Source organism: Hippocampus comes, unplaced genomic scaffold (assembly GCF_001891065.2).
Source record: "Hippocampus comes isolate QL1 unplaced genomic scaffold, H_comes_QL1_v1.1 scaffold114, whole genome shotgun sequence".
Taxonomy (NCBI): Eukaryota; Metazoa; Chordata; class Actinopteri; order Syngnathiformes; family Syngnathidae; genus Hippocampus; species Hippocampus comes.
The window spans coordinates 275552-292717 of NW_017806197.1; the positions used below are offsets into that span (position 1 = coordinate 275552).

General features: G+C 42.1%; 1 protein-coding gene and 1 long non-coding RNA gene across 4 annotated transcripts in view; both read right to left on the reverse strand.

The window, feature by feature from the left end:
• Window positions 1-4770: 4770 nt before the first annotated feature.
• On the reverse strand, window positions 4771-8745 carry LOC109506884 (uncharacterized). Its single transcript, XR_002166372.1, has 2 exons — window positions 7787-8745; window positions 4771-5551 (listed from the first exon to the last, which is right to left on the reverse strand). It is a non-coding gene; the product is annotated as an uncharacterized LOC109506884 (long non-coding RNA).
• Window positions 8746-8886: 141 nt separating this feature from the next.
• ephb1 (EPH receptor B1) overlaps window positions 8887-17166 on the reverse strand; it is a 139548-nt gene continuing 131268 nt past the window's right edge. For all 3 annotated transcript variants that reach the window (XM_019855893.1, XM_019855894.1, XM_019855891.1), the window contains exons 13-16: window positions 13321-13470; window positions 10843-11036; window positions 9873-10028; window positions 8887-9375 (exon numbers count right to left, since the gene is read on the reverse strand). In XM_019855893.1, coding sequence (XP_019711452.1) covers window positions 9267-9375; window positions 9873-10028; window positions 10843-11036; window positions 13321-13470 — 609 coding nt within the window. In that variant the 3' untranslated portion in view covers window positions 8887-9266. The remainder of the gene's footprint in view (window positions 9376-9872; window positions 10029-10842; window positions 11037-13320; window positions 13471-17166) is intronic.

A 17166-nucleotide genomic window follows, 5' to 3' on the forward strand; every position in this document is an offset into this window, starting at 1 on the left:
AAGTTACGAAGTTGATATTTAAAAAAAAAAAAAAAAAAAATGGCAGCAGTCGAGTGGGAAGTGTTTGACCTTCGCTGGCTATCAATCTGCCCATCTCTCTCCTGCCCCGTCTCATTTGCTCCGCAAGACGTGAAGTGCAGGAGCCCTTTGCAGTCAACTCCCTAATTAGGAAGACCTTGACATGCGGATTTCATCCATTGTTCCTTCTCATTTTGGTGGGAAAATATTTCATTGATTTTTACAGAATCGAAGGCGGGTAGAGCCGAGAGTGGATCTGTGCCGGATTAGACTCTGCGGGGGGTTTTCAGGGATGGGTGGGGCACTCGCCAGTGTGTGTGTGTGTGTGTGTGTGTGTGTGGAATGGGGCCAGTGTCCTTCATGTAACCCCAATTCCTTTTCTACCTTCAGAAACAAAACTGCTTGCGGCGTTGGTGCCACCGCAAGCACTGCAGACGTCTTATTTCATTTCAATCCCGATGTTGCCTTTCTGTAAAGCTTGAAGAATGCTTTTTAAAAAATTATTTTTTTCATTTTTTTTAATGATGATAATTATTTAGGCCCAATTTCCATCCGGCTGCTTTCTCTTGTCACATTTTTTCCTACGACGAGTGCCAATGTCTGAAGAGGTTATTCCTCCCACACAGAAAATTGGTTTTCGATAGCTACGTGTCACAATTAAATCAGACCAACTCCGCTGAGATCTAAAATCTTATTTGAGCCAGCAGAATATCTCTTTATGAGCAAAAGCAGAGACGTTACCGTCAGTTAAGAGAGATATACCACGTGACGTCTTGATTAAGCGGCGCCATGTCCTGAATTCAACGCGGTCCATCAATGAGTTGACTAATGAACGAGGGGAAATGCAAACTCTCAATCAGGGCCGCAGAACGTTATTCAGCAGAGTGAGGGGATAACGCTTCCCCAAAAGGCCAAATGAAGCTTTTAAAGCATAGAAGAAAGTCGTTTGAAGGTCAGGTCCCATTCTGCTGGGCCCCATGTGGGCTGCATGAGTCACAGCGCTCCACTGTGACTGACTTACCTTAGCGCCACCAGTTAGCATATTTCACAAGACTTGCCAAGTGGCAAGTCACCTTGACAGAGGTAGATTCATGGAATACATTTAGAGAGTTCACCATCCTTAAAAATCCGAAGCCCCAAAAAAGGAAACTACCGCGATGTCTAAATGCCTTTATGCCAGGGGGTGTCCAAACTCGGTCCTCAGGGGCCGCTGTCCTGCCCGAAGACAGGCAGCGAAGACCGACTTTGGACATCCCTGCTTATGAAATATGCGATAGAAACAAAGCTGCCTTGCCTTCAAAGCGCTTTTATCAGACCCTGACGTATCTTGAGAGAGAAAAAAAAAAGGACTGATTATTTACTGAAAATGTTTTCACTCCACATGACTTTATCAAGTCGTTAATGGCTGTCATGGCTTCTACTTATAGTTTAGAGCGGGGGGTCGGCAACCCGCGGTTCCAGAGCCGCATCCGGCTCATTAGCGCCGCCCTAGTGGCTCCCCGAAGGGTTTTCAAAAATGTTTGAAAATGGAAAAAGATGGGGGAAGGAAATACATTTTTTGTTTTAATATGGTTTATGTAGGATGACACAAACATTCTTAACGTTTTCGAATGCTGTAAAAATGTGTAGAATTAACATTTAAATTTCAACATGTCTGTCAACTTTGAGCAGATTTTTTTTTTTTTTGTGTGTGGCACAAACCTAGAAATTATATACAAACTTCTGACAGAGTAACTAGAAAACAAAATCCCAATATTAAATATCACTTTTGCCTAAGAGTACAACTCAAATGCAGTTTCCCAAACTACAGCAAACATTGGAGATGGACTTCATGACCGATGTGGCGTTCCAGACAACAACACACGAGCAACAATAAAGACCCAAGAGTCTTTGCTGACGCAGTAAGGATTTGATATCCTGGACGGGTAATGTTCCACAATCCACAGGTAGCACAACGGCTAATCAACAGCCACGGGGACAGGAAAACAGGAAGGACGAAAAGCCAAGGCGGAACTCACAGTCAGCGGCAGAAGGCTGAGGTGATTACCAGGAAACTGACGTGAGAGAAAGGTCAGAGGCAGGCAAAGCCAGCGACGGAGGGTGATCAGTCCGAAGATGAGAGCAAAAGAACAATCTGGCAAAGTGCGGGTGAGTGGGAGAGCTTGGAAAAGTGGCTGATTTGAAACACCTGAGTGCCCAGGTGAGCACGGTGGCTAACGGGGTGGGCGTGGCTGTCGGGCAGAGTGGAGCAGTGGAGAAGTTGAATGGAAAAATCCAGACGGCACACAGATAAAAACAACGAAGCCAAATTGTGACCCTAATGAGGACAAGGAGAAAAAACAACTCCCATTTTTTTTCCCTTTACATAAAAGAATCTAATCTGCAAAAAGCATTTACCACTTTCATTACATTTGATTTGCCCTAACACGCATGGCCCGACACTCACCCCGAATTAAACAATGAGTTGAAGTGTAGTGAAACTTTTTCAGGTTTCGCCTCTGCACTACAAGGAACATTTAACTCTTACTTTTTTTTTCCCCCCTGTGGCTTTAGGTGCACCACGCTCACCCAGCGTCCTTTGTTCAGTATTGCCTTTAAGTTTCCCACTCCCACACTTCTGGCCGCACTACTCAATGCATTGCCGCCCCCCCCCCCCGGACTCACTTGCCTTCTCCGCAGGAGATCCCCCGCTGCGCGCCAATCCCTTTCTCACAGGTGATTGCTCAGGGAATATTGATGAAGGCAAAGATTTGCTGAAGAAAAAGTCACTTTTCAAACTTGCCGGGATGTGGAGGGGAAGGGGGGTAGGAGGGGTGTGCAGACACACACAAGCACACACACACAAACTGACTCTCCCAAGTCTAATTGTTGTGATTAGAGTGACAAACGTGCCTAATTAAGAAGAATGAATAAGGGAAGAATGCGATCGAGAACATTACCACATCAATTGCAAGACATAGGCGTCGTTTTTTTATCTGCAAGTGCCATAAAATCGCTTCAATGAGTTTATGTGCTCTTTACCCTCAGGGGCCATAAGGCACCTTCTGCAAAACACGATTGCTGTCAGGAAAGTTGCAGGACTGGCGTCACAGAAGTAGACTTCAAATGCAAACGAATAACTACTAGTTTTTCCCTTCTCAGTGATCCCTTTGGTGTCTCACGCCCTTTTATGGCTTATCCATTGCTTATCCAAGGACGGTCATTTTTTACAGTTTTTCCACATATAACAGAAAGATGATTTTTGCATCATGGAAATCGTTGAATTCCAATTATCACCACAAAAAAAAATGTGATTTTGTTGCGGAAATATTTCATAAACTTCGGATCGCTTCCGTTTTTAACAAGTTGTGCGTTGATGTGTTATATTTGTTTCTCTTCCCTTGATTTACATGTTCTTTTCTAGTTCTCTATTCCACTTGGTATATAAGTTAGTATCTTCAAAAGAAAATATAAGGTCCCCGCCAATCTGTTTTTCATCATTATGTGTGTGAGAAGGGAGGAAACTCGCACACGGCACTATTGAAGCTAGGATGCCCAATCCTGTTTTTTTTCTTTTTTTTGTAATATTATAATTTGTTTCATAAGATTAAAAATGCCTGCCAAAACCTATAGTTGCAAAGAGCACAATTCGACGTATGATGTATTGCCATTTTTGTGTGTCATTGTAGTCAAGCATTTGTATCATGCCTTGAGTGCAATAAATAATGGGACTTGGCTGAGGTTTTCATCTTTGGATACACTTTCCGTATTGTCGATTTACGATGTAACTGTGAGATCCAGTAAATGTTTTGGATCAAACATTGAAAAAAAAGACACAACGTTGGCTGTTTCCCGCACGGAGTTTTGGCGTCCTCCCTTCTTGGACGCCGGCATCTGCCGGCTACAATATGACGCCAGTCGTAAATCATTTGAAAGTCTATAAACTGTTCGGGTTGAGTAGGAAGAGTTGGGACACATCCTCTCACTATCTTTTGACTCACCTCATCAAGCATGTCATTACTTGGGAACCTACTTTTACGTCTGAAAGATGACGACATCAGAATCACCTCCTGGAAACTCAAGTTTCCAAGACCACACTTTTGGGAATGCAGAATTTATACTAAAAAAGTCATGCAGAAAGGGTTTCAAAAAAAAAATAAAAAATTCGGAGTGATACCAGCTACTTACTCCCTTTAGCAGTAATACGTTATAAAGAACCTCTAAAATAAGTAACACACAAAAAAAATCTAACTTGGAACAGTTATAAAGTAAGTTCCGGTAATACCCTCCCATGTGGGCAAGGAGAGCCAAAGACGTGGATCCACAATCGGTTTAATGAAGCACAAACAGTGAAACTAACAAATCCAAATCGGTAGACAGCACCTATAAAGGCACACAACCAAGACACGAATACTATTAGTAATGTACACTGTGTAAAAACTGTTTGATTTGTTACATTCTCTTTCATTGTTTGAAATAATAATCATAATACTAAAAGACAGTTCCATTTTTTTCTTGACTAATGATACCTGTATCAAAAATGTTACTGAAGTGGCATTTCAGATATTTAAGCGGATAAATGCATCTTGTAAATCAAGGTACCACTGTATGTTAAATATTCTAAAAGCGTATCCCTTTTTTTGTTTTTTAATGATCACAATTCTCTTTTCTTTCCACGTTTGAAATGGCATTTCAGATATTTAAGCGGATGAATGCATCTTGTAAATCAAGGTACTGTATGTTAAATATTCTAAAAGCGTATCCTTTTTTTTAATGATCACAATTCTCTTTTCTTTCCACGTGTTTCTTTATTTCTCAATAGCTCCCTTACTGAACACCACACCCCCTGAACATACGGCATTGTTGTGCATCCGCTTTTGTATTATATTTGACTTTAGAGAGATTAAATCCGCTATTTTCTGCCCGGCCGTTATTGTGAGTGATGGCTCCATTATTATTACTGGTGCAGACTTCAAATGTAAGCCGTCAGTTCTTTGTGAAAGTAAACATTAGACATGCCTGATAAGCCCGCTGTAAAATTACTGGAGAACCTCCCACCTCTATTTTAACGACTAATTCACCTTTTCATATGCTTATATATGAAAAAAAAATAGATGCGTCAGACCATTAGGTGATGGACTTGTTTAGTCAAGGCTTTTATTAGGTGCATTTTAGTACAACAGTATTCCGAAAAGTTACAGCTTACAAACTCTTGGACGTGTACTTTTGTCACAATTTACAAGTGGCAGCTAAACAGAAACGGACCAATAAAGGGAGACGTTCACACGCATACGATGAACCTGTGCCCATAGAAATGTCTGTACATAATAAGGCTCTCACACTCACACACGCATACGCTTTCGTCCTCGCATACACAAATGTACAAATGTCGACATGTTCATCCATCGTGTACCATAGAATGGTGTGAGGTTGTGACTGGTTCCCTGGCGATCGTGGGGTCCTTCTTCCTCGTCGGCTGCCTCGAACGGCCTCTTCGGTGTCCGTGCGCTTGCCCGTGCCTGCGTGTAAAGAGTGTGACAAGCCTTTCTAGCGCCTGAAAGAAAAGATCAAAAGGAGAAAGTTCCATGTTAGGGCATGATTCAGTTTGTACCTCGTCTCCGACTTAGAAATGACAAGCGTGATATCGGCAAGTGAGAGAGAACATTAAAAAAAATAAAATAAAAATAAGCTCTGTTCAGGCGTTTCCCCTTCAGTGGTGTCGTCAATGGGCTCGATATGAGAGAGAGACGCCGACTCAGTCTTTGCTTTTACCACCCCGAGTGTCATTTGCAGTTTGATAGCGACAGAGACAAACAGAGGAAATGGCGAAAACAGAATTACAGTGTTTGCATAATCAGCCTCATCTCATTCACAGGCTCTCGTGTCGACAAAAGCAAACAGATGAGACTGAGCCCAAATGGGGGTGCTAATGCAGTCTAATTGAATCCCACCGCAGGTATTTGTGCCAATCTTAAGCGGCATTTGGAGACTCGCTCATGGAAGAACCTTCACTTTCTAACGCATCGCGGACGACCAACGCAAGCTTTGCAGGATTAGCACGATTTTTTGGGGACTCCCATTGGTTTACAATGACGCACGTCGTGGCTGTCGAATGGAAACCTTGTATGTGTAAATGTGGTTCGGGCCCTTTTTTTTCCACAATTGGATACGATGACACAGCGTCCACATCGTCCGTCTGATTTATTTTTTATTTTTATTTTTTACATGATGAACAAATGTAAAGTGTTGAAAATAACTTGGATATAAATATATTAACTCTCTTGAAAACTGAAATGTCTAAAGTGCGATAAAATTCTCTCAGCACGGGAGCTGCTCAGCATTATGGCACCTCAAGAGTGAAAGGCTGTTGTTTTTTTTTTTTATTTTTAAACAATACAAAATACATTAAAATAATGAGGTACAATTCCAATATTTGAATTTGCTCCAAATAAAACTGATGGGTTTTCAAAAAATATATATCTGGTGAAGAATGAGCAAATAGATAGATTGATTCTCTTTATCCCAGTCGAGGGATAAAATAATCTTTTTTCCCCCCCAATTGTGTTTGGTCTTCTATTAACTTGTTCTTGCCAACTGGAAGAAGCCTTTATCCACTACAGCGCAAACACTCATACAGGTCTGCCATCATTTTGCAAAATTAGATATTTCTTTGGAATGGTTTAACATGTCTATTTAGATCAAGTGGAAGCCCTTCGGTCAAACACGATCCCTTCCAGGACCCTGGTCGACCTCTGATTATGTTTTGATTTGGAAACACATTTTCTTCTCGGACTGTTGCCCTAAAACAATAACGCCATCTCAACGAACATTGAAATCATGTCGTGTTGTAAGTATTCATCAAAAACAAGACAGGGTTCACTCCTGTTATAACATAAAGCCGTTTGAACATTACCATTGTACTGGAGTACGTAAATTCATATCCATACACTATTTTGTTAGATCATTCCAAAACACTGCCAAACCAATTCTGGCAACTTTGATGGGCTTGAGTGTCATGCATGCATGACACTAAAAGCCTTTTTGTGCTCATGCAAATATAAACTCCACTGGTCCGCTGTCAAAATGGCATCGGGCATCTGTTGGCAAACGTCAACCCAGATGCTCACTTCGACTCCGTCGAGATGCAAAACTAACTCACTCTGATTTCTAGCGCGGCGATGCTTTTCAAACTTGCATGATCTGCTCCAGCCGGCGCGGTCATGAGCAATTTATTCGAGTTGTCTTTTTGTGTCTTGATTTATTTATTTTTTTGTGCTGGTCAAAGAAGAGTCGGCTGTTTATTTTAGGTTCAATGCTGTCAAGGTTACTGTGTTATAACGAACGAAAACTAACAAAATAACACAAACAAAAATTTAAAAAATTAGGTATGGGCGTGGACCAGGGTACACTGCGTCCGTTCTGTGAATCATGTGCGTCAGTATGAGAGAAAGGTATAAGTACATCATAAGGTTATGTGTACTAGTAGTATCAGTACTTGATGTCAGTATTGGTGAGTACACAAAAGTGAATACATTCATATTGGTATCGGACCGAAAACAAATTGGGTCTTGGAAACTAATAAAAACTAAAGCAAAGCATTTTTGAAGAAAATACAAACAAACCTACTTTAAAAATGAACTCAAAATAACTGAAAAAAAGCATGATAATGATCGATCCACAACTGTCACAAAACACGATATTTTGTGGGTCCTGACAGATCAGTCCCAAACGTTTTAAAACAGCTGTCAGTCGCGAATGAGTTGAGGAGTGGCGATTGGCTGACACTTACCATGAATGTGGGGCCGGCCGAAACAAGGTGCCGCCTTCCTCCCTCCGTTGCGGATGGGTGCGCCGCTAACAAGCACGAGGAATAAAAACAGAAAACTGTACAAAAAGTAAGTGCTCACCAGCAAGAGACAGCATGTGTACATCCACATTAAACATGATCTCCCATAAAATGCTTTTTTTTTTTTTTTTTTGGAACTCCTACACAGCAATTTTCATGTCTTTCTACAATACCAATACTTCACTTTTTTTTTTTTCTCTTTTTAACATATCCGTCACGCCAAGGTTGAGTCAAGTCCTTTACACCTGTCGCTAGAAGATGTCCAATCCCCAAGTCCGTCCATAAAAAGGGATGCAGGGCATCTCGGGAAGCTACACATTGCATGTGTCCATCCAGTCTTTTTTGCCTAAAATGCAAGCAGAGAGTCTCCTGTACATACACATTCATGAGCATCACCTTCAATATGAAGGTCTATTATGAAAAGATATAATCATATTTAGCAAGAGATAAACATATTTATATTCTCTGACCGCGGGCAAGGCCTCCCACCCACGAATCTACAGGTAGTGTAAAACGCAAGACTGAGTCGTCTCGCTGCGGGGGATCAAAAGACCAAAAAAATAAAAATAAAATTAAAAAATGGAAGCTAAAAGATGACGCGAGCAGTTCAACTGTACATCCCTGTATTCTTCTCCCCCTAATTACTCCCACTGATTACTTTAGTACTCTACATACTGAACTCTGGCCAGGTCAAGGCATCTTCATTGCACACGAGTTAAAAACAAAAACAAAAACCACAGATCACATGTTGTTTCTATAATAGTCCGGATAACAGAGGTACAACAAGTAATCCCGACGACTGGTGAGGAATTCCCCCCATTTGGTCAAAAACCACCACAGTTTTTTCCTTGTGTGTCAAGCGTGGACCCTGAACTGCTCCGTGTGGATTTTTCTAAGCGTGGAAGTGTGATCAAAAGACCAAAAAAATAAAAATAAAATTAAAAAATGGAAGCTAAAAGATGACGCGAGCGGTTCAACTGTACATCCCTGTATTCTTCTCCCCCTAATTACTCCCACTGATTACTTTAGTACTCTACATACTGAACTCTGGCCAGGTCAAGGCATCTTCATTGCACACGAGTTAAAAACAAAAACAAAAACCACAGATCACATGTTGTTTCTATAATAGTCCGGATAACAGAGGTACAACAAGTAATCCCGACGACTGGTGAGGAATTCCCCCCATTTGGTCAAAAACCACCACAGTTTTTTCCTTGTGTGTCAAGCGTGGACCCTGAACTGCTCCGTGTGGATTTTTCTAAGCGTGGAAGTGTAGACCCTGGTCTCCTCGTGTGGATCAGATTAAGACAACGGTCTCGACCCTGCCGCGTTCCGACGGATCGGGAGTCATTCGAGGGCCATTGGTGATATTGTTGGTGGTCCTCTGAATGCTGCCCGCTCCGTGGCACGGCGCCCCCTGTTGTCATGCCATAGCAGTGGGTGACTGGCTCATCTGCACCCTCATGGACTGGATGTTGCTCAGGATCTTCTTTTGGTGTCCGGCTAAGGTCACGCCTATTCGCAGCAAGTCCCTGGTGGTGGCAGAGGGTACAAAAAAAAAAAAAAAAAAAATCTTTTGACTTATTACCTGGTGAATCTTTTTTTTTAAATTAACATATATATTTTTTTAATACCAGAACGGTATGGAAAGCTTGTGGCAACGAAACATTTAATTTGAAATGGTAACTTTTTGGCTGTACAATAACTGAGGAATTTGATGGTGACAGTTTGACTCACTTTACCTTCTATGATGTGTTAGATGGAAATTATTTTGAAATTAGAACCATTTGGAAGTCAACCAGAATCACAGGCCAGATTGTATTCAACGTGGCTTTTCGATATATTCACATCTTGTTGCAACGAAATGACTGCGTTAATGACTTCTATATTTTGGTGCTCTTTTGAATGTCTCATTCTGCACGTTGGCTACCGGGGTGAGAGTTTTGTGCTAAAAATAGGCACACTTGACTTGAGTGAGCCCCTCAAGTGTCATATGGGCTTTGAAGACGCACATGCTCGTCAAACTCACTCTGAGGTCATTTGAGCCACCAGCTGCAGGGACGTGAAGCCCGAGTTGAGGAAGTTGTCTCGGTATTGGCTCATCTTGATGGCACCGAGCCAGTCTTCTACGGAGCTGAAGGTGTTGAAGTCGGGTATGGATCTGTCTAACAGTGGCTGAGAAGGCCTGCAGCACAACAAAACAAAGAATTGATGTCATGCTATTTATGTTCGCGATACAAGGTGGATTTCGATTCCGGGTCGTACCATCCATTCACACTTTTGGGAAACAATTGTTGAGTTCCGATAACAGAAGTGCATCAAAAATGCTGCACTTGCAAGTGCGAGATAATATGTGATTATTTTTTTCAAAGGTCCTTTTCACATGGGCTTCTAAACAATTATTTTTTAAATTTGGGATGGGTGGGGGTAAAGTTCAAGTGTTGCTCCACCATTTGTGTTCAAAAATCACTAAAGCACAAAACACCGGCATATATAGTCGATGCTAATCATGAGCTGATCTATGGTGTTCCCCATTACGTATTAAGCTAGTGGGACTTGAAAGAACGTGTGAATCGCTACCAGAATCGGAATCATCTTTATCGGCCAAGTATGTCGAAACACACAAGGAATTTGTCTCCGGTTGTCCAGGCTACACTAGTATGATCAATAACAAGCAACTATGATAAACAGGGACATGACAAATAAGTATGTTTTATGAATAATGTATATGGTTACCGGCAAAGCGAACACAATTCAACTGGGAGTGGATTTAAACTAGGAGGGTGGGAAACCAAATCCAAAATAAACAGAGAGAATGTGAAATATGTGCGATGCATCATGGGTGACTTACAAGCTGAGCACTACGATCGGGGGAAGGGTCAGGTGTGATGCAACCGACAGCAACCGCTAGCAACGGCTTCGTTTGGACGACGCGGCGCATAAATGCAAACAACCAACAAGGCATGACGTCAATAACTGGATTCGTCTTCTCTACTCACACCGCGGGGATGTTGGCGACCGCTTTGAGGCTGGCGGGGTTACGGATCATCTTGTCCAGAGTGCTGACGATGTCTGTGAAGCGAGGCCGGACGTTGCGGTCCTTCTGCCAACAGTCCAGCATGAGCTGGTGCAGCGCGCTGGGGCAGTCCATAGGCGGCGGCAGACGATAGTCCTGCTCGATGGCATTAATCACCTGCGGGGCACGCCAGGGAGGTGGAGGTTTTATCTGCGCTCATATTGAGGGAATTTCTAATTGCTTGCACCCCCCCGTGTTTCGAACTAATTGCACATCCGCCCGTCTGATCCCAACATGGCAACTGTTCTGTTCTGATACATCTACTCCCTCAGAATGAAGTATCCCTTTCATCTCGCAACATACTGCAGCCGAGACAAAATATCGCTAAATATGATACTATTGACACATATTTCGTATTTATTACATATGCAGGCATTGACACCGCTTTCATTCCTTTGCGGCTTTGCATAAGTGCACGGTGGATTCATTTATTTGTTTTAATTCACTCCAGTGCAATATATTTGTTACGTCCAGTTTGGTTGTCATTGACTTTTAAGTGCAGTACATTCATTTTTTAAAATTTTTTTATTTTTTATTTTAATCCGGTGCAGTACATTTATTAAGTACAGTTCAATTGTATTCAGCTTTTCGTATAATATTTTGTCTTTTATAATTGTTTGTTTTCAAATATTTCTTTAGGTGCATTTTGATGTAACTTTTATTTATGATACATTTTCGGCGACACATTATTTAAATACGACTTTTTTCATTTTCCCGTAAGTGAGCTCAGAGGTCACATTTGAAGTGAATCATTATTTAAATGCAGTTTTTATTCATTTTCCCGCAATTGCGCCGTTTGGTCACGTTCAAGTCATGTCTACATTTTATAGTGTCTGACAATAATGTCAAATTCCAAAAAATGTCTTTTTGGGAATAAAATCTCTGCTTTGTTTTTGATGAATATTACTTATGACGTGACTGCATTTTCACATCGGTCATCTTGGTAGCGCGTGACGATGCCGACATCATTGACAGATCTTCACATCTTTATGTTTTAGTCCGTGTTTTACTTTTCTGTACATTTTCTGTCTGCGGATTTAATTTTCCATTAAAATGCATCACTGTGAGATAAGAACCGGGTGTGAAATTGAGTATTAAAGATACTATCATGAAAAAAAAAAAAACCCAAATAAAATTAGACACTGCTCTGTACTCCGCCGCACAGTTGAAGCGCAACTCAGCAGAATCTTGATAAATGATCCATCGTGAAGTTTGGTGTTTGTGTGTGTTTTTAAATCATGTTTGTGTGTGTGTGTGTGTGTGTGTGTGTGTGTGTAGAGAGAGAAAGGACAGCCGGGCATGCTGAGTGATGCCAGTTACCGCCACTACATTGGCCTCGGCAGGTTGCCGTTTGCTGCTGGCCCACTGAGGCGGCATCTGTTGCATTGGATGGTCCTTGTGGAGCAGCATCCACTGAGGCCTGATGGTCGCTTTGGTAGCTTACAGAGAGAAATCGCAGAGTTTGGGAAGAGTTCCAAAGTTTGCTTGTGTTTTTACGCGTGCAGGATCCAATCCAAAACGGACGCAGTAAACAAAGCCGCCCGTAGTAGACTGCGCTCAAAAATCTCTCCGGGAGGTAAAAAAAGGGGGGGGGGGGGGGAGGGAGATTTGGCCTGGAAGACGTCCTCGCTCAAGGACATCGTCAAAGATAACGTAAGATGGAGGATGATAAAACTTGTGATTTATGACCACTTAACTATTTCATGCGCTGAAATCCTTGATAGTGTGTGAAGTACACGGGGGATGAATTGACCATTTTTGATTAGAAGTTGTTGAATTAGCATCATCTATTATCCCTTAAAAGGGGCACTCAAAGCAACACTTGGAAATTCTAAATAGTAATGAGATGTCTTTCTTTTTTTTTTTCCATCAATATTTATGTTCCACGTGATTATACTCATGATACATTTATTTGGAATTTCTGACAGGGTTCACATTGTTCTATTGCCTTTTATATATATATATATATATATATATATATATATATATATATATATTCCTTTGCTTTGCTTTTAAATGTCTTTCACTGTTTTGTTTGTGACTGCTTTTAAACGGTTGACTTTTAATGATGTGAAGAAGCACATTGAGTTATCTACCTACCTTAAACAAAGCTGCTTTTATTTCGCATTGCCCTTTTTTATATATCTTTTTAAATGTATAAGACGAGAGAGTATGAGATCTGTTATTAAGATGGTGTAAGATGTATTTCCATTAGCTTCATTTTATTTTTCTCGGAAGAACCGTTATTGTTCGATAACATGACGGACATACTGAACATTTCATGGAAACTGGGAAAATTAAAAAGGACGAAACGGCCATCGAATGTCCATTTTGAAACCATGGCCCGAGTCCTTGAATTTGTTCCGAATTTGTTATTATTATTATTATGATGATCACTTACATCCTGATTGGACATGTCCCAGTAGGGCCTCTCTCCAAATGACATCACTTCCCACATGACAATGCCATAACTCCACACGTCGCTGGCGGACGTGAACTTCCTGTATGCGATGGCCTCCGGCGCAGTCCACCTCACAGGGATTTTTCCACCCTGAAGAGAAAAATAAAAAAAAAAAAAAAAAAAAAAAAAAGAGAAACACAACAGCAAACCCTTGTCATTTGCAATCATTTTTGAGATGAGTTTTATCTCAGTGTCTCAAGTTTAAGTTTCAGGACCCAAGCAAGTCCAAGTCATTTTTTTCCCCTCACATGCAGTATCTGGTTTTCATTAAGATGGAAAAGACAAAGAAGGTCAAACAATGAGATGAGCGGCCGATTTCTATTCCTTCCGTCGAAACTCGATGTGTGTGTTTGAACACGTCTCAAGTGGCGTCTCAAGTTGAGTCTCGCCTTCTTTACTTTTTGTCAAGTCACAGGTCATCAAAACAGTGACTTAATTGGAGTCCCTCGGACTTTCCTCCTTCACCCTCTACCGCTTCCGCCCTTGCATCAATTGGGACATTTACAGAAGATTCGGCAATCGTCTCGGGAAAAGGCTCCCGACAGCGTTTGCCCTTCACATATCGACCGATGACGTCTTCCCGCCCGCGCTTTAAATGAAAGGAGATAGGCGTGGGCTCCTGCTTAATACATCGACTGCGTCTGCTTGTAATTGGACTACCTGAGCCTCCGGCGAAGCCATGCGATCTCTTTTTATTGAAACTGACAGCTGCTTGTCCAATTTCCCAAATAGGCACGCAGAGGCATTGATAGTTTTTGTGTAAACAGGCAGACTGTCAAGCTGCGTATCTTGAGCCCACCACTGGTTTAATAATGCCAATTAGCCCAACCTGAGAATTCACAGATAAGCCACAGTTGGATACAGACACCGAGGAAAAACAAACCAGCCCGAGCGAGGAGGGTGGGAGGGGGTGGAGGGGGGCAGAGATGGGGATGAATGCACACAATGAATAGTAATCCAGCCACAGTTTGTCATACCGGTGAGAAGTAATCTTAAAATGTGTGATCGCGCTGCTAGCTTGAATGTACGCTCTCGTCAAAGTGCAAAGAGGCATTTGCTCAGGACGTCGATTTCTTCAGGGTTCCACTTTTAAAGGGGTGTTGGCCCGCAGACAGATTTCACATTTGACCCGGAATGTGCGCTGTTGTCGGTGCAACGCGTACGCACGTAGACACACATCCACTCGTACACACTTTTGCCAAGTTAACCAGTTTGGAAACACAGAAGCAGTCCACGTGTCCGCTCTCTACTTTTCAACGGGGAGAAATCAATTACTGGAGGAGTCTAGCTCAAGTGACTTCAATGCTTTCGCCATAAAGGTCTCAATGTCACTTCATGTCACGACGCACGGCAGCGTTGTGTGTGCAAGTCGAGAGAAGGGAAGAAAAAAATCACATGAGATTCGGATTGAAATTTCAACGCTTGCCGTGCAATCGACTGCAAAGGTTCCACCGTAAACAGAGGGTCACTTGGGGGGAAAACATTTCATTTTCATACATATTCCAACTTACTTAATGTCACTGACTTGCTCCTGTTTTTGCTCCATATTAATATCAGATTTCACACTGCGGCACCCCGCTTACAAGCTGGAATGGCCCGGGCAAAGACACCGGCTTTCACAAAGAGACCGACAAGTAATAACATTTCCAGGGCAGCCGAGTCGGGAGGCAGCAATGCAAACCCTTCGGTAATTACGGCTGTGGGCCAGTGATAGCGCTGCCAAAAATCCTGCTTTCATAAGTCCTGAACGGCTCCCGCTCTGAAGAAAAAAAAAAAAAGCAAATGATAATAGAAAGGAAAAAGTGTGTTTGACACTTTCCCGAATAGAGAGAGAACCATGTTAATACCACGGTGAGTTGGGTGGACGGAAAGTGATGACGGGAATTAAGACGGACCTTGTGTCAACAGAAAAACATCAAGTGGTGTGTGAGCCCCCCCGCGAGGAAGCAGGGAGAAAACTATTTGGATGGGTTAGAGACGAACAACCATCCGCGCTCACACTCACACCTAGGTTCAATTTAGAGTGTTCAATCAGCATGCCATGCATGTTTTTTGGAATATGGGAGGAAACCGGAGTACCCGGAGAAAACCCACGCACGCCCGGGGAGAACATGCGAACTCCACACGGGAAGGTCGGAGCTGCGATTGAACCCATGACCTCTGCACTGTGAGGTCAACGCGCTCACCACTGGATCACTGGGCCGCTGACATCAATACAGTAAAGTACAATTAAAAGTTGTGCATCAACACCAACACAATGACAGAAAATACCTACAGCAGTGACAACGACAGGGATGTATTTTCTATCAACGCTATTTGCAGGTTGATTGTTGCTGCAAAATCAAAAAAAAAAAAAAAAAGTATTTTTTTTTTTATCCTTGAGTGCACATGAATGTCGACATAAAGCACCAAAAGACACTTTGCTGCTTAAAAGAGCGACAGTAACATTTGTAGGTCCCTTCTCCAAGTAATCAATGTTACGACACATTTACTGCATCAATAAAAGCGAGACGAATTACGCTGAGACGAGTAACAAAAAAAAAAATGTAAGGCATTACATCTTGAGTCAGCATGCTTCGACATCAAATGAATATGAAAAATATGAGTAAATACACCACTTGACGTACAGTCATCCCTATTAGGCAGCAAATACCGCAAACTAAAAAAAAAAAAAAGACAAACTCGGAATCCGGCAATTTTTTTTTTTTCAATTTGCAATTCCCGTCTCCTATTTCCTCCACTCCTGCAATTCAGTAATCCATTTCCCAACAATGAACCTTCAAATGGACTTGAGCACATTTATTTTGCCCATGGAGAGAACTCCATCAACATCTTTTTAATGAAATCCTGAGAGCAACCGATCGCTTCTGGATGTTTGGCCCAAAGTGAGCGGGATGGAGAGACGCTTTTGCGGAGGGGAAGAGTGACAGCAAGATGAAGAACGGGAAAAAAAAAAAGGTGGGGGTGTGTGTGTGTGTGTGGGGGGGGGGGGGGGGACTCATGGGGAGATGCTGGCTTTCTAAGCCACCCGCGGGAATTTCTGGCAAAGAGGATGGGCGCGGGTTTTTTAACACTTCTATGGTCGAGTCATGCACAGTTGCAATCGAAAAGCTTTTTGTGTTGTCGACGTATACATGCTTGACGGCATGGTGCTATATCGGCTCTATTCACCGAAGAATTCTTCAAATATCCTCATGCTGCCTGAGCAAGGAGTGTAATATCACACAAAATGGCCATCTATGAAGAAAAAAAAAAAAACCTAGATAAATAATGTGCACTTCACACCGCGCCTCCCAAGGTTAATCTCGGCGAAAATGATTGACAGCCCAATAAACTCCATTATTATACTTGAGAAAATGTCTTCCAGATGACCGCTATGCGGTCACACAGTAGAAATATCTATTTGCTTTCATTTCTCAGCAGACGAAACCCGATTCCCGATGATGAAAAGTACACGTTTTTACATTGATTCTTTTTTTTTTTTTTTTCCCTGCAGCCTTCACAGCTCATTAGGAGGAGGCAAACTTTGCCAGGATTAACATTTGTCGTACAAAATCAGATGGGAACTTGGCCTTCCATCCCCTCGTTGGTTATTCCGTGTTGTTCGAACCACATGAATCGTATACGCAATACATGCGCACGGATGAATGAACATAAGCTTGAACATACGGGACGTAGGATCTCGTCATATCTTCTCAGATGATTTTAACCGCTCTCCAAATTGCGCAACTTGAGAAGCACGCGTTTCCTCAAGCTATCCGTATCAACTGCATGTCCTGATGCGCT